Source organism: Lygodium microphyllum, chromosome 13, assembly GCF_053477565.2.
Source record: "Lygodium microphyllum isolate KBCC chromosome 13, Lygodium_microphyllum_v1.1.10, whole genome shotgun sequence".
NCBI lineage: Eukaryota > Viridiplantae > Streptophyta > Polypodiopsida > Schizaeales > Lygodiaceae > Lygodium > Lygodium microphyllum.
Genome location: NC_141147.1, coordinates 134,034,539 through 134,059,191, shown reverse-complemented (window position 1 = coordinate 134,059,191; position 24,653 = coordinate 134,034,539). Strand labels below are relative to the sequence as shown.

Genomic DNA, 24,653 nt, shown 5'->3' with positions numbered 1-24,653 from the left:
CTTGGGGGAACCAGCACCGTTCCCACAACTGCCATCGCATCCTTTAACAATGGCCAATAGACCGCCGGACAATTTTCCACTTCAACCCACACCGGGCATTCACGTTGAAGCAGGCGCTGCCATAGGGCGTCATGGCACCACATGGATCAAGCGGCGATCAAAGAATAATGGCAATTTGGACAGGAGCTCAGCTCGATGCTTCTCTGATTTCAGCAGCACCTCATAAATTCCGCGGGGTCCAAGAAAGATCTCCTCAACACACTCCCCTTGTAATACATGGTGCAGCCACTGACGAATATGGGAAAGCACTGGGATCCTGCTAGTGAAGAAGAGTATGCCCGCACGGTCATAGAACACCGAAAAAGATCGCAAAACAGTTTTCGGGTCCACCGTGGCTTCCAGCACTTCATCAGTTCCCGAGTCAGAAAAAGCTTCATGATTATGTTGAACATAATCGCCAAGCAGAGTATTTGCAAATTCCAGCAAATGCTCCTAGTCAATCTCTTGCGAATCCACAAAATCAGAGGCAACCTGCGCATAGGAACGTTCCTGAGGACCCATTGTCTCGTCGGAAGTATGCTTGGAGCATTTGCCCGCAGGCGGCAAGTCAGAACCAGAAGGTATTTCCTCTGTGCAAGGAACCATCTCGTCCGTCTCCTTTGCATCAGAATCCGGACCAATATGTCCCAATCTGGCTTTCTTTGTGCCCATTACATCTTTCTAACAATTATTATATACTTGAACAATAAAAAATAAAGCTGCTGGGTCAGCACATTGTTGGGGTCCTCTGCATGGCCGAAACGAGAACATAAATCACTTTCCTTAGGTTTCACACCAACGAATTTAATTGCTGCTGCTGTTTACTAATAAATTCAGCTTGAATTCATCCAAATGGTCTGCTGAATTGCTTCAAGAGATTATTTGCTGCTGTCCTAAGATTATAATACTCAATAATGCAAGAATTTAATGATGTTCCTTAAATTCAGCCACTCAGCAGGATGGGAAATGCTTGCTCCTCAGGAGAGAGGATATATTCAAAGAGTTGGATTTTGACTCTTGCCTTGATGCAGGTGTGGAAGTGATGATGGATTGGAAAAATTTGAAATTCTTTAAGAGCTATTGGGATCTTATTAGTATAGGCCTTACTATAGCTTTTCAGGAGGTGGTGGCACGAAGAGACATGGTTGAGAGGCTGTTTGGGGGATTGATACATTTCATTTTCAAGTTTAGCATGGGTACAGATTGAAGAGACTTTGTTTACAAACAACTATTGCTTTTATGTTGGTCCATGCTAAGTTGAATTAATTCCACATTAGAGACTCATCACTTTGTTTTGGAACTTCTTGTGAGATGCTTGCAAAGCTGATTAGTCTCAAATTGGACCCCTTGAGGCTAGAGACTATCCACCCTACTCAGACAGGTTTTGTTCAAGAGCCCAACATTTTAGACAGCATCTTCACCTTTTGGGAGTCCACCACTCTTGCATGTTCCAAGAACCAGGACCTCATTGTACTTCTTCTCGATTTTGAGAAGGCTAGGGTTGTCTTTGTATGTTGTACGGACTGATCTATACGGCATGGTATGGTATGTATTAGTATGACTTCGTTAAAAAAAAAAAGGGCATTTTTTGCCACATAACAACAACATCCATCCCGCAAAACCCCCATTTTTATAAGCATTAACCTTTTACACAAAACCTTTTTGGGTACTAATATTGTACCATACCTTAAAAAATCTTTAGGTATCATTTAATACCGTATTTTATCATATTGTACGATATCATACCCTCCGTATCTAACAACTATGGAGAAAGTGTATGACTACATAGATTGTGGGTACTTGGAGGGCACCATTCTGCGGATAGGATTTCCAAATCAGCTGGTCAAAGGATAAAGGCAAGTGTATGACTACATAGATTGTGAGTACTTGGAGGGCACCATACTGCGGATAAGATTTCCAAATCAGCTGGTCAAAGGATAAAGGCAAGACAGAGGGGGCTGTCCATATGCCACGTCTAGCAGTGTGCCACAAGGTGGTTGAGTACTAGAAGGAGCTTGAGTACAGGTGTGCCTAAGACATTAATTGGGCCTTCAAAATGTCTTGTGGTGACATTAGGACCATGCATTAACTATTAAATTAGCCTAGTCTAAGTCTCATTAATGTTGGGAAACTTAAAGTGCCAAAACGGTTAGCACATTAAATATGCATGGTCACCATATGTTGAGAATTGCTAAGGAAATGTTAGAGGATGAGAGAGAAAATCAGCTCAAGGGAGCATCTTTTGAATGGCAGCTTTGATTGCAATTTCGATGGTGCCAACAGCTTCGAAAGGGAGGTAAAACACGAGTGCAATTGATGAGCACTTCTCTTCTATCACTACTTCTTATTGAGTCAGGGAAGGAATCTTACTGCCTTTGTCCTATTGCATTGGGTGATTAGCTATGGTTTGTCTCAAGGCTAATCTAGGAGATCTAGAATGCACCACCAATTGTTGACCTAGCGGGAATGATTCAAACCATTCGTGAAGAGCAGTAGTGATTTTTGCTGCTGAAACCTAATTTAGAGCAACAATTAAGGTTTCTTAATCACCTCAAGATTCGTCCAGAATAATTGAAGATCCTGCACTCAGAGTAGTAGTTGTGAATTGAGAATTTACAACTAATCTTAGGGGTGAGTCCATTTCCATAGGGCAAATTTATTATTGTTGTTGTCAACATACTTATAACAGCCATTTGTATTGAAGATTGAAGATTCAATTAAGTTAAATCAGGCCATCTACCACCTTATCCGAGAAGACAAGCTGATGTCACAGTTCCTTTGGGAAATGTGTTAACTCTTCAAGTAGGTGGCATGAGGCACGTGATTGCAAGGTACTATATTTGCAATTTGCTGAATTTCAGATCAGTTGAGTGCAAATCGGCAAGCATGTCATTATACTGCTTTAGTGATATGGGTTCAACCTTCAAGCAATGATGATGCATCACTATTTGAAGGTACTTAAAATGCAATGCCTAAATCTTGGAATGAGCATGCATTATGGGCAACATAGTGAGAATGTTTTGTTTTTACCAAGAAGTGGGTCCCTTGAGGCGTCAAAATGTTGACGACCAATAAGAAGAAGAAGAGGATGATGATTAGTTTAATGCTCAGTCATAGTTACTAGAAAGATCTCATTTTGTTTCGTGTTTTGTTTCTAGCTAGCTCAAGGTTTTGAGGAATATGCATGATAGTAATTAAAATGATTAATAATTATAGTTTATTAGTTCCTAGGTTCTCGATCCTAGACTTTAGAATCAAAAGTTCAAAGACTAGAATATAAATATTTGTTTAATCTAGATTCTACTTGTTTAGAAATTAGTATTTATGATTCATAAGTCTAATGTGCTCTCATCCAGGTGAAACTATCTCATAAGGTGCCTCCACAAAACTTACAAGCCACAATTTTGCTTTTCAATGTTTCATAGCGGTGGGCAAACAAGGTATGCTCCCAAGCATCTCAAGTGAAATCCTTGTGAGGAGCCATGAAGATCCAAGTTCAAGCCTTAAGGTGGAAGAAAATGAGATGGAGGGTAGGATGGGAGAAGAATGTGGTGAAGGATGAGAAAGAGAAAGAGATGAAGGTGGACTTGGAAGAGAAAGGAATGGAGAAGAGAAAGAGATGAAGGAGAAATAATATAAAGAGATAGAGGAAGAGGAGGAGGAGATGGATGGAGGAGGAGTCAATTGCAGCTGAAATGGGCTAAATGGTCTGCAGTTGAAAGGGGTGGGAGATGGGCGCACTGAAGGGTGATAGCTGTTCGAAAGAGAAGTGAGACGGGGTCCATGTAAAAAAAGTGAAACACGCTCTGGATAAAACCGTAGAATGGTTTAGGACAAAACATACCCCCAAAGTGTGTTTTCAAAATAAAAAATCTTACTTTAAGAAGTTACATTTCGCGACCCTATTTCGGGAAGTGAAATGAAATGTTGTGTTGGTTTCGGGGTTTTGCATTTCACGAGGAGAAGCATATTTTTTTGGTCACTCTACTTAATCAAGGACAACTTATCTCTTTGCATATTTGGCAAAGGATCCATGATTTGTGCGATTCTTGAATGTTTCTACGAAGGACGAGGGCAAGAAGAATAAATCTTCCAAAGCTGGGAGACAACTTGAGGTTCTAAAAGAAGAGCTACTTCAGCCTCAAGAAGTACATGATGTCAAGAAGGAATAGTAGCAAATGTTAGCAATTGTTCAAGCACGACAGATGCATGGCAATCTTGGATATACCGTTCTAATGACTTTTGGGCAATAGAGTATGCATCCTAGTATGGGACACATGGGATACTTTGGTGGAGGTTGCATATTCCATGCAATGACTGGTCATGGTTCAACTATGGGTATGTATGGACCAAATGCTTATGGTATGCAACAAGGAATGGATGCATGGTTTGATGTATCCAGGAAAGGCAGGTCTAGTGTAAACTCCCATGTGCAGTCACATTGCAATGTTTGGCTATGCATTTGATGCTTTTGACATGTTTGGTTCGCTTGCGTAAGTTTGGGGCTAGTCAATTGGATGCAATGTTTTAGGCTGGGCAAAGTTGGATTTGTAGCAAATATACCACTTTTGGAAGCAATGTGAAAGTTCTAGTGATTTGTGTGGTCCAAAGGGAAAAAGGTCTAGCATCTAGTGCGAGTTTTGGTGCAACTGAAGTTAGAGGTAACATTTTCAGATGTTGCTTGGTGAAATTTCCAGATTGTTTCACATATGCTCATTCAGGTCCATTAGAGCATAGAGGGTCTAGAGTATCACCTGATGTTGAAGGGGGAGTTTGCACATCCACTCCGCTAGCGATTGAGGGGTAGACATAATTGAAGACCCTGTACTTAGAGTAGTAGTTGTGGATTGAGAATTTACAATTGATCCAAGGGGTGAGCCCATTGACATTTGATTTGGCCCGCATGCAAGAGCCCAAGGATCAATTCGTGCCCAATCTTCGTTCAAATCAAGGGACAAATTGATTATTGTTATTGTTGGTCACTTATGACAACCACTTGTATTGAAGATTGAAGGAGATTAGTCCCAAATCTTAGTGTACTTCATTTTAGAGCAATGCAAGTGAACGAAATACCGCGAGGGGCACCAATTGTTAGATCCAATTGGGTGTTGTTTGTCCAAGATTAATTGGTAAAGTGTGTAATTTTAGGTTTGTGAATTTATTGCTTGCTGTAATTAAGTTAAATCAGGTTATCTGCCACCCTATCTAAGAGGGAAGGTTGATTTTACCTTCGTTGATGGATGTAATGATGGTAGGCAATGGAGGGTTCGACATGGCCTCTAGACCAAGTATTAGGTCCCAAAGGCCTCGGGACTCAAGCACTTGTTGCATAAGGTTAGACCGATTTGTGAAATTTTATTTGTTAAAATGGGCCTTATTTGTAAAGGTGTTCTTGGCCGTAGCATGTGGAGTGTTAGTGCTAAGTGATGAGTAGGGTGGGGGATTGGAGTACATTGGGGGATGGAGTCTACATTGGGGGATGGAGTCTAAATTGCCTACCATGTATTCAAGATGTGTGCATAGTGGATCCATATGTGTGTGTGGGCTGACTAGGCTAGGCATGGTAAGTGTATGAGCACCCAAAGGAGGACGAATAGGCACATTGTAGATAGAGGATGGAGATCCTTGTATTGGAGTGACGCATGGCGTGTGTGATGGTGCACCATCAAGAGATGATGGATATCTTTGTGTTTGAGTGGTTGACGGTGTGTGGATATCCTCGCATTTGAGTTGCAGGAGATGCATGTGCAAGGGGAGTGAGGGGGAATACCCAACACAACCATTCCATGGTAGACAGACCTACTTGGAGAATGTGTTGTAAGGTTTGGTGTGCATGGGTGAGATTCTTGATGATTGTGCACCAGGTTGCAGAGTGGCATTCACTCATACCACTTATGGTTTCCGTGGTGACTTAGATTGAGATCTTGCACACCACGATTACTAGAGAAGGGTTTTGTTTCTTATAAATCAAAGGGATTTTAGGAACCTAACATCTATTGAGAAACCAAGTCATTCGTACATTTTGCCTATTTCATTCCTATTTTGGTTTCCATTTACAGCTCCAAAAAGGCTTTATTTGGATCATTATTTAGTGTCGGTGGGGTGCCACCCGAGAGACTTTTGTGGGCACCAGTTGAGAGAGTTGGGTCACCACTCTAGACAGTCTGTGCCTATAAATATGACACTGACTTCCCTCATTCATCATTCCACACATTTATTCTTTCTAACACTCTGTCACTCTCTTCCATATTCCTCTCTCCTTTGTCCATCCTCTCCATTGCCGTTCACACCTCACAAGGAGGGCATTATAGTTTGTGGCTTTTGTATCCATCTCCACTTGACATTTTGCAGCCTACATCTTTTGGTGTCGTCATCAAGCCTCCTTTGCAGCAAATTCAGTCCGTTTACAGCAGGTTACACCCTCTTTATCAGCCCTACATTAGATACTTGCGTTTTCGTGTTTTCTTCACTCGAGAAGGGCTGCCCAATAGTCGCTTGTCTGGAGCCACTTACATGGAGAGATCTTCATCAGATATTCTTGCGCTTCCTTCTCTAGCTGGCTGCCCAGTATTCGCCTTGATAGCAGCCATCACCTTGGAGAGATTTCAGCATATCGTTTATCTCTGATAGCTCTGTGTTCCTATTGCAGCAAGAACAGTCATACCACTAAAGATTGTTGACTTCGACCTTTGCTCTCCATACCATTGGAGTATATGTGTCTATCACCAGGCACTCCTTGTGCCTCATCTCCCTTAAGGGCCACGAAGATTGTTTGCATCAACTATTTGAGTATTATGCTCAAGGCAATAAGACACATTAGATACGCACTAACTCCTTTTGAGCTATAGGAGGATCATTCGGTGCCATGATCTCTTGGAGATTGTCACAATGCGCTACAGAGGTTTCCCCCACCTATTTTTAGGTGCAATGGCTTCTGCGGCCACGGCCTGTAGTTTTGCAATTTGCTCGGTCGAGACAATGTGATTGTTGGATAGTGTCTTCTTGTTAGTCAGCTCCTTTGAGAGATGGAGTTTGTTTGACTCCTTCCGCTTCTTTGGCTTTGCACTCTGCTCCAGGAAAGATGATGATTGTTGTCCACCACAACCTTCCCAAGTGCTCTCTATTCTCTCACCTCCCTTGTCTTGCTCCATGGACACTGGCTCTGATGTGGGTATTGAGGAGATTCTGTGTGACACCCATTCCTCCACTCCCTCTTCTACTCAAGTTTGAGGGACCACCTTTGGGAGCTCTCTAGCTTTTGTTTCATTGTAGCCCTAGATACCTCCTTCAGCACCATTGGTGGCATTTCCTCCATCTTTCAATGTGTTAGAGGCCATGATGCATTAGTTTCTTGATTCCCTCTCTCTCTTAGAGGGGGATTCGGTGGGGGATTTCGAGGGGTCTTATCTTTCTTATTCAGGGCGGAATTCCATTCCTTTGGCTTTAGAGGAGGTTGTCTCCTATCCTATAGTTCTTTACATACCTTGTTGATAACCTTTGGGGTGGTTGACATCTCTATGCCACATCATCCATTTCCTCATCTATTTACTCATCCTCTTCTTAGCATAGAAATGCAAGATCTACAAGTTCTTCATAGTTCAGGGCTTTGGATGTTGCAACCATGGCTTGGTAGCTAGGCATGCATATACCTTCCAGCATGGAGTAACGAAGCTTGTGGCTTCTCTCTCGAGCTTCAGTTTTGGGTTCTGTTAGCTCATCATGTCTATTGCTCTTCACTACATGTTACCTTATAGGTGAAACATGGGGATCCCTAGGTTGATCTTTTTCTCTCTTGTATTCCTCTTTTTCATTTCTTTTTGGTTTTGAGAGGGGGTGTTGATAAACTCATTCAATACATTTCCCCTACTTCATTCCTATTTTGGTTTCCATTTACAGTCCCAAAAAATCCTTATTTGGATCATGATTTAGTATCAAGCCGCCACCCTAGAGAGTTGTGGCCATAGTTGAGGAAACGTTGCAAAGGGAACAGAATTGGGAATGGGAACGTGAATGCCAATTTTCAAACGGGGTGAAACGGGAATGGGAACACCACATCATCAAGGGGATACAAGGGTACATGTTGGATAATATCCTTCTTAAGAATATTTTAAGATGTGTATACTAGAAAGCTTTATTTATCAATATTTTAAGTTGAAGCTTGAAAGATAGAGATCCAAGAATCAAAATACCATTTTGAATTAATAATGGAGGCAAGATCAAACTTATAAAATATCAAAGATATAAAGGCTGCATTTAAATTTGAAGGACAAAATGGAAAATACAAATTCTACATTAACTAGATGTGCTAAGAAGATAAAAAACATCAAATATCTATCTCATCTAGAATTTCTTCCTCTTCATCATCTTCATTGATCTCATTGTCTTGAATCTCTTCGTCAGCATCCTCCTCTTCATTTGCAGTTTCTTGTACAAAACTTGGATTTTGTTCATCTTTATGAAAGCCAATGTACAAGTCATGAGTGTACTTGGTCTTCATTTTTGTTAGCAAACACAAGTTTGCATTCACAGAGAATAAATCATCAGCCTTTTGTGTGCCTAACTTGTTACTCTTCTTTGTGTGGATATGGCTGAATGTGCTCCAAAGCCTTTCTAGTGTACAAGATGCACAAATTTGGCTAAGGATTCTCATAGCCAAGTTTTGCAACTTTGGAGAATTGGCCCCATAGTCCTCCCACCATGTAACTCCACCTACATGGAATCTACAACATTTCAACAAAAAATAATAATAATAAAAGTTGTATTGAAAATCAAAACCTTATATAAGTAGAAAAACTAAGACAATTATAAATTACCTATCACATTGGGCATCGGGCCAGCCAAACATGCCTTCTTTCTTACAATAGCTTCTGAGTTGATCTTTGATTCATTGCTATTCCTCAGGACTTTCCACCAACTTCTGAAGTGTGGAGTTCCAACCTCGCATAATCTCAGCATCAGCTTGGAGTTGGCTTTCCTTATGTTGAAACTTTGGATCAAGCATATAAGCAGCACAATGAAGTACTAAGTAGTATTGGTTCCATTTGCTTATAGCAAGCTCCTCAATTTCTTGTTTTTTGGATGAAGCAAGGTCAAGAGCACGGATGTTGTCAATGAGACGATCCATTGCTTCATACACTTTACCGATGTATGGCACATCGATATCCACTTTCTACAAGAGATTAACTATAGGCAAGCATAGAAGAAGCAATTGCTTTGCTTCTTCCCAATACCCATCTTGGGTCACAATTGTAGCACAATTGACCCAATGTTGTTCTTGAAGTAGGCCAAGTTGCCCAAGATGGAGCGGCAACCATTTGCTTCGAAGCTGGCCTCATATTGTAAGCACGATGAAGCATAAGAAAATTGTAAGCAAACCTAGTTTTAGAACACTTTAGCAGCTCCTTTTTAGCATTTTCTTTGTACAAGGCTAGAGAGAAGTGATGGTGGGTGACAAAAGAGATTATTTCCTTACCTGTAACGATAGTGCTCTTGATCCATGCTAGTGCTAGAATGTCTTTCAATAAATTATTAAGACAATGGGCCATACATGGACTCCATGTAATATGGGGATATTGTTGCTCCCATACAACACATGCAGCCCTATCTGTTGCCTCTCCATATGAGATAAACTAAATTACATTTTTCAGCCCCACATATTCAATTGCTTCTGCCTATATCTCGCATAAGATAGGAGCTCTCTTCTGTCGAGTGCCAATCTTCGTGGATTTTATGTAGAGAGCCTTGCCACAACATGCAGCAAAGACACCTTCCAAGAAGTGGTTGTGCACGTTAAACCAACAATCACCAATGAGACTTAACCCATAGTTATCCTATTGTTCTTTGATTGGTGTGATGGTGGCCATTATGTTGGTCACTTCCTCCTGCAGAAGTTTCTCATGTAAATCATCATAGGTAGGAGATTGATAAGATGGGCCGAATTGCGTAATTTCGAAAACCCATCTCCTTGAAGAAAGGAGATCGTGCCACATTGAAGGGAATTCCACGAGTGAAAAAAGTGTGCTATAGCTGCATCTACTTGAGCTTTCCTTTGTGGGTGCCATGGAGTGAACAAATTACTTTGTTTTGCTTGAGGGTTGGATCATGTACCTTGTGTGCCACTATTTGTGCCAGTCGCAGGAAAAGGGGTCATCTGATTGGCTCCACTCTCATGGGTGCGACTTCCAGTGGTAGTAGCTGTAGCTGAAGGCATTGATGCTTGGATGACATGAGTGTCCTTTGGAGGTCTACTTTTTGGACATCTTCACATCCCTCACCATGCGAGCAGGATCCTTTGGGGTATCTTGTGACACCTTTGATACCATGGCCAGGAACTTAAGAGATGTGCCATCACTCGACTAGTACTTGGGGTATTATGGACCGTTGAACTGCCAATGCAATTTGTGATAATGCTTGAGCATCCCGTGTGTCCCAAGCCATTTGTGCTGTTGATCTTTGGGGAAGTGGTTGAGTTGGAGCGGGCCTTTGACCATGTCCTCCTAGGGGAGGTGTTACAGGAGCCACAACTGTGGGAGAGACTTCTTCACCACTAACATAATCCCAAAGCTTTTTTGCAATCAACACATTCTTCATCATGGAGGACCATAGGGAATAGTTATTGCTGTCCAATCTATCCTCTTTGGATACATATGCGAATACATCATTCTATCCTTATTCGGCCATGGTAAATGTCACTGTTTCAAAGAACACAAAAGCAAGAACCAATGCTAGAACAACCTGAAAATTTGCAAATTTTCAAAAATTACAGCATACACCAAGCTGTAATTAGCAAATCTGTGTCACACTTGATCACAACTCTCCAATGTACATACTATCCAATGCACAAACATTGCTCACCAATACAACCAATGCAAAAGACCCAAAATTTTACTTTAATGCTGGTTGCCTGGTGTTGACTTGCTTGGTGGAAGGGGAGAAGCTTGGCAGAGCAGTCGTCAGGTGGTGGAGCAAAAGATAGATGATGCCATAGGAAGCAAGCGGTGTTGCAAGTGTTGATCGTTGGGGACTAGTGAGACAATGGCGCAGGTGGACCTAGGATGGTGCTTCGACCAGGCAGAGTTGGTGTTGGTGGCGGGGGAGCTATAGACTGTGGGAGTTGGGGCAGGGAGCGTCGCACACAAGACTGGTGTCGACGCTGGGTGTAGAAGATTGTTGGCGGCGTTACAACCATACTAGGTGGATGGATCTGACGTTGATGGCATGAGCTACGTCAGCTAGTGGTGGGGCTGTAGTTGGACCAAGAGCTGTAGGCAGGTGAGCATGTAGGGTGGTGGGCTTGGATTGTTGACGAGTTGAAGACATAGGTTGATGAGCGTGGAGAGCTAGATCGTACCAAGCCTGAGCTCTGAAATGTGAGACGGAAGATGGAAGGTCTCAGCTAAAAGTACACAGTAGACAGTAGAGAGAGTGAGCGCAAAGACAACATGATTTCCAATGCAATTCCGAAGTGCAAGTGAGAGTACAAAGTACAACCCTTAGACCTTAGGGTGGTTAAGATGCGTTCACACTCAAAAGGCGTAAAGTACAGTAAGTGACCGAATTGTGTAACATAAACATGCAAAATAGATAATAATGTAACTCGGGGAGAAAGCGTATCGGAAGGAGAGTAAAAAATGCCGCAGTGTCCTACTGCGGATCATCGACACTCCTTTGTGAGCGTAGGCGTGAGTCAAACCCAACATGTAGTAGTAGTCTCTATGAGTTGAGACATGCCAGACACGATGGATTTAATGCAAAAATCCTTGATTCCTTTGGGCAGCCCACAAACATATTTTTCCACTTGCTCATGAAGGGATATGGGACAATAAGAAGTAATTGGTAGCAATACATCCCAAAACTTATTAATATATTGCTCCAAATTCTTACATTCCTTAGCATCCAACTTATTTTCTTATTCCAAGCTGTCATGATGTCCACCTCAAAGGTACTTGTTAGTCAATTTGATGCAAACCTTTGCTTGAATTGTACCCACGTTGACGATGTTGTACTTTGCATCAAAAGAGTGGACTACCACTGTAATGCATTCCCTTTCAAGAAAGAGCCGTCTTTCGAATCTTTGAGGACTCGGTGAAGTTCCACCTTGAATAGGTTGTATCGAACTGTTGAATGAAAGTCAAAGCTTTCAGCCTATCTTGTGCACCAGTGAAGGACTCAAACTTCACTACTTTTCCACGCTCATCATAGTCTTTTGTTGTCCCTTTGGGTGTTAAGTTGTCATACACTGGCTGCTGCAAAAAGGGTGCATTTGCTGAATTTACATAAAAACCAATGCCAAATGGAGCATTTGCACAACCAACATTCATTCCTTGAGCCCCATAAGCATTCGGGGGTGCAGATGTAGTATCAAACATGCTACTTTGTGCCCTAGGCATCAAGCCAATGTTAGTATACATAGGGTTTTGCATGTTTTCAGCCACACCTGAATACATTGGGCCTTACACACCACGCATGGGTTGCTACATACCATAGGGATTTGTGCCATACATTCCCATATGTGGTCGCTGTTCAACCATAGCATGAAAAATCGTGCTTCCACCAAAATATCCTTGCTGCCCCCATCATAGCATGCATGCCCGGTTATCCAAAATCTATTGGATTGGCACTTTTGTGATGGCCTTGCATTTGCATTTGGTTGCCGCGTAGGTATCAACTGTTTTATTTCATTAGCATCTTTGGGAGCTTCAAATGAAGGGTTTGGCATTACCTTTAGTGTATGTTGCTGTCCCGAAGGTGTAGAAGATGTCTTCTTCTTCTTGGCTTTGTTGTCCTTCTTCGGAGCATTCAAAAATCGGATAAATTGAGGATCCTTTGCTAATTCAGCAAAGAGATTTGTTGCTATCCTCATCCGATTCTTGAACTGGTCATCAAGTTCCTTTCCACTTTGCTGGTCATCAGCCTCCTTATGCCTTGAAGGCCATGCATCTTACCCAACAACAACATTTTCAGCTTGCTGTCCATGGTTTGAGCCTTGTTCAAGGTCAGACATTGCATTTTCTTCATTTCCATGTGAATGTTGATATTGAGAGGCATCATCACTGCTTGATTGCATGTCATTGTATGAAGACATTTCTGTAATTTCTTAGGTGAGAATGAAAATCAGCACTAGCACAAAGCTTTGGCTTGCAATTAGGTGCCTCGAGCCCACCAAATCAAGGGATTGAGTGGTATCCTAGCAATGGAACCATGAAACCAGCCTTCCTTCTTGAAAAGGGTGGTAATACTTTGATCAAGCACTTAGTTACAACAATCAACAAATAAACATAACTTGAATTGCACAAATTACCTTAATAATCTCGAACATTTGATACCTTGTTGGCCCCAAAATTGCTACCCCTTTCGGTATTTCTTTAACTTGATTGCTAATGGAATCAATATAAGCTAAGATTCACAATCTCCTTTGTTGTTCGGAAAGCCCCTTTGCTATAGCAACGATCAGCTATCAATTTGGATCATTTGCCCCTTGATTTTTCACCCAGGACTTGCACAAATGTAGCCACCAATTGGCCAAATGCTGCCCCAAATTACAATGAATGGGCTGACATCTGAATTCATTGACAATTACACAAATTTCAGGTGCTGAATTCAGTGTACGATACCTTCACCGATTGGCACGGGTCATGAGGTGGCTGTAAAATCCTTATTTTTGCAGAAATTTAGGATTTATAGTAGAGATCTCTCTTTGCTGTCCACCAAATTTGGCTGAGATCTACCCAAAATGACTGAGAAATGCCACGATCTCTTGCTGCTTGCTCCAGCTTGTATTTAATGTGGTCACCTATTGCTAGGCATCTCCAAAATGATGTCACTTGATCAGGAATGCTGTTGCCAGTCCTTGGAAGGTGACTCCTTGTTGTCCCCTGCTTGTTGAGGCCCCCAGATGGCTGTTTTGTGTGGTAAATTGCTGTTCTTTGATCGAAAAATGGACCAGTTGCTCTCTCTCTGTGTCTCTCTCTGTGTGTGTCTCTTTCCTCCCCCATTCAGAAACCCTTCACTTGCAGTTTGCGTTTTGCGTTTTGCATTTTGCGTTTAGTGTTTGTTTCATAGTGGAGTTCCTAAAAGGGGTTGAGTGCTCAAAGTGGGGCACCACCTTGGATAGCCGGCACCCTCCCTCCGGGCGCTACCCCAGACAATGTCACAACTCTATAGAAATAGAATTTGTATCCTTTTTCATTAATTTGTCTATATAATGATTTATTAAATTTATTTCATTTGCACTAATTAGATATAAAGAAAAGTGCATTGGAGCTGGCCACTGATGAGTGGTCACAGGTTATGGTGGACCCACGCGGTGGGTTAGAGAAAAGATAGTTCACACTTCCACCTATATGGCCCGATTGGGCGCCTGTGACCAGAACTCACGCATATCAGGGTTAGACTCGCATAGAGAAAAGATTGATGCCTTGAAGTGTAGGCTAGATCCACCAGAACAGACAGTTACAATCAACAAGATGGCATGATCATGAAATGCTTGTATAATGTGCATGTGTGGGCTGAAAGCTTGAAATGCACATTTCTTTGCATAGGAAAGTCACATGAAGATTCTAATACCGTTTTTGCGATGTACACGGAAAAAGTTTCATATGACACCCATATTGGGGGGGTCCCTAAATTTTAGGAGATCCCTAAATTTTAGGTGGTCCCTAAATTTTAGGAGCCTCGAATTAGCCTAAAAATGCTAGTCCGAAAAAATAGGGATGTCATTTTAAAAATAGTAAGTTCTGTACTCTGATTGTACTTACTAAATTTGGTTGTTTCTATTCTTGACAGTATTCAGCCCAAAAAGGAAGGCCATAGAGAAGAGACAAGTGTCAAGACACTTGTCACACAAGTTTCCAAGTGTTCCACCACTTGTCACATCTCATGACATGTGGTTGGACACTTGTCTTGTGCTACTCCACTTTCCCCTTTTGTACTAGCTCTTCCCTCTCTTATAAATAAGTTCTTTGCTGTAAACTCATGTACAACACCCCCAGATAGCCAGAAACTGGCCCCATCCATCCTCATCATCATTCCCCACTTCTCCATTATCAAATTCCTCCATATTCCCTCTTCTATCACTGTTGTTTTACAGGACAGCAAGCCTGTAAATTCATTACAACACCTTCTTCTCAAGCTCTTTCTTCCATTTTAGCAACAAGAAGCAAGCCCTATCCATGTACTACTATTCAACGATGGAGAAAGGTTGATTTCCCCTCTTTCTTCTCTCATACTGTAAAGAAATCAGTTTTTATCATTGCATAATAGATAATGCATGTGTGTTTGTACATCTTTGCATGATCTTGTGAGAGTGAGAATTACTTCTCCTCACTCTCAGGTTGATTGTAACTGAGCTCTTCCCTAAGGGACTTGGGTTGAGCAGAAATACATTCCTTCGAGGGGGGGGGTTGCCCATCTTCAACCCTCAATCTTGTCTCCATTACTTTTACATTTTCATGGCTGTAATTTTGTGAGTAATTTTCATTTTCAGCTTTAAGTGTTCATTCTCTTTTATATTAAATCTCGAAAACAAGCGAATATCATAATTGTTAAGCATACTACGTTGTTCGGGGCGTTTACAGACAGTCTCTTGCCTATTTATAGGCTATCTCTGTCACTCATTCTTGACGGCTGATTTATTTAGTCTGTCATCTGTTCTATCCAACCTCTTTGCTATTCTCACACCCCTTTAGGAGGACATTACTGTTTGTGGTTCATGGTTGTCTTTATCATCTTCCTTGTGCTATGGCACCCTTGTTCCCTTGTATCACTTTCACTCCATGATTTAAATCTTCATCATTCCATTCATCAGAGTTTCTTCTCTCTTCTCTTCTCTTCTTAGTATTTACGGAGTTCACTTTGTCTTCCACAAAACCTACTGTCTCGTTGGTATGTCGTCTTTTGACATGGTATCAGAGCTAGATCTGCTCAAACAGTGGCAAAGATCCTTCACTCTAGTGAAGACAAAGACTGGTGGCGGGTTTAACATCCACTTCTCTTCTTCTTTGTTGCATTAATACCTTACCTGGCGGCTACTCTCAGTTACACTTGTTTTTTGCTTGCTGACAGCTGGTGGCTTCTCCCTGCTGTTGGCGGCTCAGCTAGAGTCTTTTGGCTGTTGTTATCTGCAACCTGGGGCCTCTTTTTGGTCTGCTGGAACTTGCATTTCCAGCTGGCAGCTTCTCCTTCGTATTCCTTCTTGCATGGATGCACGGAGCTAGTGGCTTCTCTCCCAAGGTTGAGTTTTGGGTTCTCTAGTTCACTTTGTCTACTGTTCTTTATTGCAGGTCACCTTTCAGGTGGAAATCTTGGACCTTAGGGATCCTCTACATCTTCTTCCTCTTCTTCTTGCCTTAATTACTTGGTCAATATGGAGTCAACTCTCGAGATCGAGTAGGGGCATATTCTTATGATTCTCGGCACCACACAAAGTTTGACATTTCTGCTATGCATTGCATGATTTCATCATCTTTGTACTAGGGCGCTTGGGCAAGTGAACAATTTTTCCACGGGGGACATTGTCAAAGTACTTGCTATATGAGCATTCTTTAGCATCTAGCATTGCATCTCCACCTCACTCTTCTCTTGTTCCCCTTTTTGGGCTTGAGAGGGGGTGTTGAGAAACCTTTGACTTGCAGTTTGTGTTTTGCATTTAGGGTTTGTTTCACAGTGGACAATCCCAAAAAGGGGTTGGGCGCCCACAGTGGGGCACCATCGGGGACAGTCGACGCCCTCCCTCTGGGCACCCCCTAGATAGTCTCTTGCCTACTTATAGGTTGCCTCTGTTACTCATTCTTGATGTTTAATTCACTTAGTTCGTTATCTCTTCTCTTCAACTTCTCCACTGTCCTTACATCCCTTCAGGAGGACATTGCAGTTCGTGGTTCGTGGCTGTCTTCATCATCTTCCTTGTGCTATGGTACCCTTGTTCCCTCGTATCACATTCACCTTTAGTTTGCATGTGCATTTTTGCCAAGTGGCAGTCTTCTAAACCCATTTTTCGGCATTATCTAGCCATTTAAATAATTTTCAGAATTAAATAATCTTGAAAATTAATTCCATCTCTTTTGATCTTGCCCAAAATTAAATGTGCCCATCCATAATTAAATTGGCTAGGCCATTTGCAACATGGAGTGATCCCCAACCTCTGCTGACTCTTAAACTGGCATGAATTAATTAATTAATGCTAGTCCGTAGTGTCACCACTGACACTTATTGGCCAAATAAGTGTGTTAGGGCCAAAACTGACACCAACTAACCCCCAAAGCCCTGCTTGTATAACTTAACACAACTTTTGCCTTTGACACCCACTGCATCCTCGAGGTCCTTGGCTTGTTACCATGAAATAACTACTATATGCATCCCATGTGCTAAACAACCTTGCACATTTGATTAATAACTGAAATAAATCTTATCAGCAAGATTAAAGGATCTCAAAATATCACATCCTTGTGTGATAGTCACTTAGACGTAGAGATCTTTATCAAATATTCTGGTGTTTTCTTTCCCAGTTGGTTGCCCAATAGTCACCTTGATAGTAGCCACCAGCTTGGAAGGATTTCAGCATATCCTTCATCTCTAACAGCTTTGGACGATTGCGTTTTGCTCCCTCTACAACTGGTTGTCCTTTCCTTCACCCTTCATCATTTACCTTCGATATCCTACTGTTGGAGGATTGCATTTCATTCCCTTCACTATGTAGATTCCTTACAAGTGTTGCTGCTAGATTTAAACAGAGCAATGCAATTATCTTCAGAGTTTCAGCTCCATTGTATCAGCTTGATTCACTTAGCATGATTTAGTGATTCATCATTCATGATCTTCTTCTTTTTTGTTTTTTGTGTTTCTCTGTGCAAACTCTACTGTTTGTCTAGTTTGCGTTCATAGCAGTTATATTTTGACATTGGGTCTGGTTGTGATGAAGACAAGGGGTGACCAGCTATTTTTAATGTAGTATGTTCTCCTTGAGTAGAGAGGTGGCCATCCTCACCATTAGACTCCAACTGATGCTCATGTCCTCTCGCGAGAACAGTTTAAAGAAATAGGAGTGTAGTTGGGGTATTTGATATGCATGAATTCTCTTAACTCCTCCTTCCTCATCTATCCTACATTTGGTAAAGGAGGTGAAGATGATGATGTGTTGTACTCCTTGCTGAGGCCAGAATGCCTCCTCAAGGCCTTAGGTGAAGTAGAAACTTGAGAAGACAGTAGCTTCCCAAGAGGAAGGTGTCTCAGCCATTGTGAATTAGTTATGCGTCAACCAAGCCTCCATGATAGGTAGGGTTTGATACCATATGAAGATATGCTAGGGTTTTACTTGAGAAACATAGAATGTACGAACACAACTAAAACACAACAATTCAAGCAAAAATGCAAAACAAAGAAGACACAACTCTGATATAACTGAATGAATGAATGCTTGCATAGAATGCTCAAAGGCACAGCTATCCAACAACTGATGACTCGTGGGAGTAGGGTGAGGGAGATCTTAGAGTACGATGATCACCGGAGATGGATCCTGAGTGTAATAACCACCAGTCCGAGCTGCTGGAGTAGGCAGGCAGCAGAAATGCAGCATGTGGGAGTGTGTTGCAGCAGACTATGACCTCCAAGAGCAGCACAACAGCAAGGTAACTGACCAGATCTGAAAACGAAGCTGTCCACGTGGTTGGAAATCATGGTAGGTCAATGAAGCACTCCATCAAAGAGAAGATGACAGCTGAAAACAGGAAACGCACCAGGCAGGCTGACTGTGGAGCTGCAAAGATGTGGACGTCAGCAGTCAAGTGCAAAACACAGCAGGTAGGTGCCTCCTTTGGAGTAGGTGACAGCATTGAAGTTTGAGTTGTGGGGCTGTTTAAATGAGATAATTAAGGTTTAACATGAAATGCACTTTTTTAGCTTAACGGACAAGCCATGTGATGCAGCTTTCTTTAGCTACGTTACTAGGCTAAGGATGAGTATTCAAATGAGCAGGATCTAAGTAGATGCGACAACCACTCCTTACTAGTGTAGACACTGTATCTAAGATCTCTTGCTCTCAAACTTGTGGAGGAGGCTGGATGACAGCTTCAGGTCTAGAAAGATCTCTCTCCCTCTATTAGCTCATAGGAGTTTGGTAGTTGGTACCTGGCTTGGTTATGGCGCAACAATGCCTATATGATTGTGCTTCGCTTGATTTATTGTTCCATAGTCAATATTGGGCGAATTTTAATGTTGCACCTTTTGTGTTGTTGACCTCACTTGTAGTTGTCAACCCCCTTATAAATCAACTTAATCTGAACATTGGTTTTACAAAATCTGTCTGCACATACTCCTCGATAAAGAATCGTGTGCTTTGTAATTCAACTTGGTGATAATTTTTATTGGGATTTAGTAAAATTTTCTCTTGAACTAGTGGTACAACTCTCCATTTTATTGAAAAGTGTATTACAAAATTTGGGCATCTCTGATCTCTCCAGTGTAGCTCAGACATCTGTTGTTGAAGGATATCATTAATTACTTGTAAATTATTTTCTTACTTCAACTCTAAATACCTTTTAAATAATTGTTGTTTGTATTTTCTAGATACATTTGCTTATCAAAGAAAGAGATGGGTTGAAGTTAGTAATCTCTTCATATGATGAGGAGGAGGCTATGATGAAGACTCATAGTCGATCAAGTGATCTGATTCAAATGTTGGATACACCTCAGAAAGCAAAAGAAAAACGTATACAGGTACTTTTATGCAAGGAGCCTGTAAACTGGACAGTACCATTTGGAATAAACACAGTAGCGTGATGGTGTGTAGTTAGGTAATTGTTGCAAATGCAAATCATGATTCAGCTAATAGCTGTTGCATATTAATGGTTGTTCAAGTACTCAAGTTACTTGCATTAGCACACTGAGCATATGTATATGCTTGTCTTTTAGTGTAAAAAAGTGCAATGAGGTGCTGAGGCTTTCATACAAATTTTTAATGTGTGTAATTTAGAAAAAGGGTTAATTTGACTGCAGATCATTCAATCATTTGACTAGTGGATCCTAGGATATAGCTCAAGTGTAGTAATGCAATCACAATCTTTCCAAATTGGAGACTTCCCAAGGTTGTTTACCAGGCATATTCTAATACCATTCTGTACTACCGGAAAGATTGAACTATAGTGTCAGGCCTGAATAGTATTATTCAGAATGTAATATATAGACTTATTTTGCTTTAAAGGGTCTGATGTGCCATAAGGCTGTGCCAGGTTAACCAAAATGAGCTTGCTGTTACTACCATAAAAAAATTATGACGTGAATTCATAGCTTTGAACTTTTAGTGCCATTGCTAGAAATGTTTTTTTTGTGCTTTATAGGGCCCAGTAGATTGATGCATGATGCTTATCAACAACATGTAAATGCGGGTGCATTAAAATGTATCTTCTTGCTTTTGATCTCCCCCCCTCATCCCTCTCTCTTCCTTTTTTCTTTCTGGACCAAATGCATCCCATAGCTTGTTTATTATGTACAGTTTCAACTTACATTCAGACTGTGTGTAGCCACTTTGAGAAAGTGACTAATCGGGAATGGATATCGGCTGCACACTTATCATCATATGGTGAATAAAGTACATGGCAGGACAAGGGCAAAGCGACTGTTCCTATTATGTGAGGGCAGTGGTCTTGACTTTTGAACTCGGGTACTGTATGGGCTTGCTTCTGGTTCGAGTGTCGGCATGTGTATAATAATTGACATTGGCTCGGTTGGCTAGAAGGCCCTTTGGATTGTTATGCCCAAACTGAAGCACAACAGTATTGTTTGGGAATTGATAACATACAGAAGTTACATTAATGAGACACATCTTGTTGAGCAATATCACTTCTTACTAGGAAACAGTCTTGACTACCATTTTCATAGCAGCAAATAAACACATTTCTTTGGGCTCAGAACTTCTGAAACGTTTCTACAAGTAAGAAATGTTTCTACGCGTAAAAAACATGAGGTTTCTTTGATGACCCAAAAAAGTGAAGCCAGACTTTCGGAAAATGTTACATGATGCTACAAGACACTAAACCGTGTCAAGAAATGATTGCTTTGGAAGCAAAAGAGAGAGGGAGTAGGGTTTGCGGGGAGAAACATAGTGTGTGTACGGCAAACAGTGAGAGAAGAGGAACTTAGAAAACACAGAAGAAGATGATGATGAAGCATTGAATCATGCTAAGTGAACAAAGTTGATACAATAGAGCCAAAGGTCAAAAGATTACTGCATTGTCTTGTTTGAATCAGGTGGCAGCACCGGAAGGAAGCATGCCCTATAGAGGGAGTGAAATGCAGCTCTCCGAGGAGTGGGATGCCGAAGTAATCTGAAGAGAAAGGACAACTATGGAGGGAGCGAAACGCAGTCCTTAGATGTTGTGGAGGTGGAAGAAGATCACTAGCTAGATGATGATCAATAGGACGACTTACCAGATGAGGAAATCCAGCCCTTGATGGAGTAGGAACAACAAAAACGTTGGTATTTGAGGTAGTAGGTGCCTGCTGTAGTGGTCTTTGATGCTAGGGAGGTGTTAGACTGTGAAACACAGCCTCAAAGGCTGATGCTAGGTGGATAGCACTGTGCTAGGTAGAGGGAGGTGATCTGGGAACAAAAACGCAGGTGTTTACTGATGCCAAATGGAGATTATGGTTAGCAAGTGTAGGAGGAGAATTTGCAGCCAAAAACGCAGGTGCATACCAAAACGGTGGAAATGGTCATGAGGTGGAGGAAGAGAATTTGGAACCCAAAACGAAGTCTAGAAGAAGGGGACAAGGCGCTTGGTGCAGCCCAAAATGGTGGAAATGGTCATGAGGTGGAGGAAGAGAATTTGGAACCCAAAATGAAGTCTAGAAGAAGGGGACAAGGCGCTTGGTGCAAGAAGCGATGAAGACCAAGAATTGCAATGTCCTCCAGGTGGGGTGTGAGCAGCAGTGGAGAGATGGAAGAGAGTGATGGAACGTCGAAAGGAATGAATGTGGGATGAGTGGAATGGATGAAGTTAGTGTCATATATATAGGCATAGACAGTCTAGAGTGTTGCCCACTGAAGTCTCTTGGGTGGTGCTGAGAAAGCCTCTTTGGGGGTTGTAAATGGAAGGTAGAAATAGAAATGGAGGAGGGAAATGGCATTGAATGATATGGTCTTGAAATCGGGAAATCCCAGTATTCTACCTTTAAGGTAATGTGTAGTGAAGAACAATAGACATGATGAGCTGAAACTAAACCTAGGGAGAGAAGCCACAAGTTCGGTCACCCCATGCCAAAAGGTATATGTAGGCCTAGCCACGAAGCCATAGCAGAAATATACAAAGCCTTGAACTAGGAAGAACTTGTAGATCTTGGATATCAAAGAGAAAGAGGAATCAATGGGTGAAATGTCATGGAGATGTCAACCACCCCAAGAAGGTAAAGGGTGTGGGGTGTGTGAAGAACCGTAGGGTGAGTAGGAACCCCCTTTGAAGTTGGAGAAATGGAATCGCCTCTGAAAAAGAAAGATGATCCCCCTTGGAACCCCCCATTGAATCCCCCTCTAAGAGAGAGAAAGAATCAAGAAACTCGCAGATCATGGCCTTCGAAACATCTAAAGACGAAGGAAATGCCATGGTGGTGTTGAAGAACGTAATTGGGGCCCCAATGGAATAGAGGCTAGGTAGCTCCGAGAGGTGGCCTCTTGAACTTCAGTAGAAGGGGGAGATGAAGGAGGGGTATTACATGGAATCTCCTCGATGCTTATGTCCCAGTCGGTGTCCATGGATCAAGACAAGGGAGGGAAGGAAATAGGAAGCTCTTGGGGAGCCATGGGTGGACAACAACCACTAGCTCTCAATCAAGCGAACTACGGAGCCGAAGCAGGGGAATGAGTCTAATGTCAAAAGATGATGTACCAGCGAGACAATAGGGTTGGCGGGGAGGAACATGGAGTGAACTCGGCAAACATGGAGAAGAGAAAAGAAGAGCGAAGAAACTCTGACGAATGGAAAGATGAAGTTCAGAATCATGGAGTGAATGTGATACAAGGGAACAAGGGTGTTGTAGCACAAGGAAGATGATGAAGACAACCACAAACCATGAACCGCAATGTCCTTCTGAAGGGGGGTGAGGGCAATGGAGAGGTTGGAGAGAAGAGGCAATGGACTGAATGAATCAGCCATGAGGAATGAATGAGAGAGTGGCCTATAAATAAGCATAGTCAGTCTAGGATGGCGCCTCTTTTTGGGGCTGCAAACCCTAAACGCAAAACGCAAAAATGCAAAAATGCAAAAACGCAAACTGCAGGTGAAGGGTTTCTCAACATCTAACAGCCTTTATCTGTCCAAGGAGCGGATTGATGAGATGGTACAATGAAGAATATTATGGAGTAGTTGCTAGGGTTTGCACTGTGGAAACATAGATTGTATGACATGACAAAAACACAATGAAGAATATTATGGAGTAGTTGCTAGGGTTTACATAGAGTGGAAATAAGCCTCATAGGGCTAGATAGTGATGGGTTGTAGTCGGTGATGGTTGGATAGGAGATGGTAGGTGGTTGATGGTTGAAATTTGCAGGGTAGAGTGAGAAACATGTACAAAATGATGAAGATTGAATGGGGACAGCCTATCTATCTCTAGATGTGGATGGGCCTTTCCAAATTAGTGTTTCAGTGAAACTCTCGAATTGCGCATCGTTTTTATGTTTTTAATTAAATACGTATGTTTTGGGGATGTTTAAGAGACTAGTGAGCATATAATGAATTTCTTAGCTCAACACCCTCTCTATTATGGCAGAGAGCGCAAGGATTGAGACACACAATGCTTTCTTATGAGAGAGAGAGAGAGAGAGAGAGAGAGAGAGAGAGAGAGAGAGAGCATGTTCGGTACAATGACGAGTGTATATTTTTAGGTTTTAGATAGATATACATGAAAGTACAAATTTGCTAAGGGTGTGTTCATACCCGTGTACATATAAAAGGCACGATGGCCCTTTATTCCCAACAACCTCCCACCTAAAGGCAATGTGCCTTAAGAGAAGAAAAGAAAATCAGCTAAGTCTAGGTATGTACAAAGCTGAAATACATATATCTATCCAACTTCCATCATTTGTCGGCAATGAGCGAATTGCTCTGCTGGAAGACCCTTCGTTAGAAGATCTGCAAGATTATCATCTGTATGCACTTTGACAAGCTCAATGCTCTTGCTATCAAGTACATCTCTAATGAAGTGATACGTCACTTGTATATGCTTCGTCTTTGCATGAAAGACGGGATTCCGTGCTAGCATGATAGTACTTTGACTATCACAATGGAGAACATGTAACTCTGTAATGCCAAGCTCTCCCACTAGACATGAAAGCCATAAAGCCTCCTTGCATGCCTCAGTGGCAGCCACATACTCTGCCTCTGTAGTAGACAATGCAATATACTTTTGTAGCTTGAAGATCTAAGAGACTGCTCCTCTTGTGAAGGTAAACACATACCCAGAAGTGAACTTTCTGCAGTTCGCATGACTAGTATAGTCTGCATCTGTAAGGCCAACGACAGATGCCTTCTGCTTTCCAAAGCAGATGCACAAATCCTTTGTGCCTTTGAGGTATCTCATAATACCTTTCATTGCTTCCCAATGCTTTTTACCAGGGTTTGCCATGT

General features: G+C 41.9%; 1 protein-coding gene across 4 annotated transcripts in view; it reads left to right on the top strand.

Annotated features, from left to right (window-relative positions):
- The window catches only part of MAD1 (mitotic checkpoint family protein), a 204,084-nt gene that overhangs the window by 42,163 nt on the left and 137,268 nt on the right, over nt 1-24,653 (top strand). For all 4 annotated transcript variants that reach the window (XR_015692954.1, XR_015692953.1, XM_087691791.1 and 1 more), the window contains exon 9: nt 19,600-19,749. Coding sequence is in view for 2 of the 4 variants with exons in the window: in XM_087691791.1 (XP_087547917.1) it covers nt 19,600-19,749 (150 nt within the window). In the remaining 2 variants the exon portion in view is untranslated. The remainder of the gene's footprint in view (nt 1-19,599; nt 19,750-24,653) is intronic.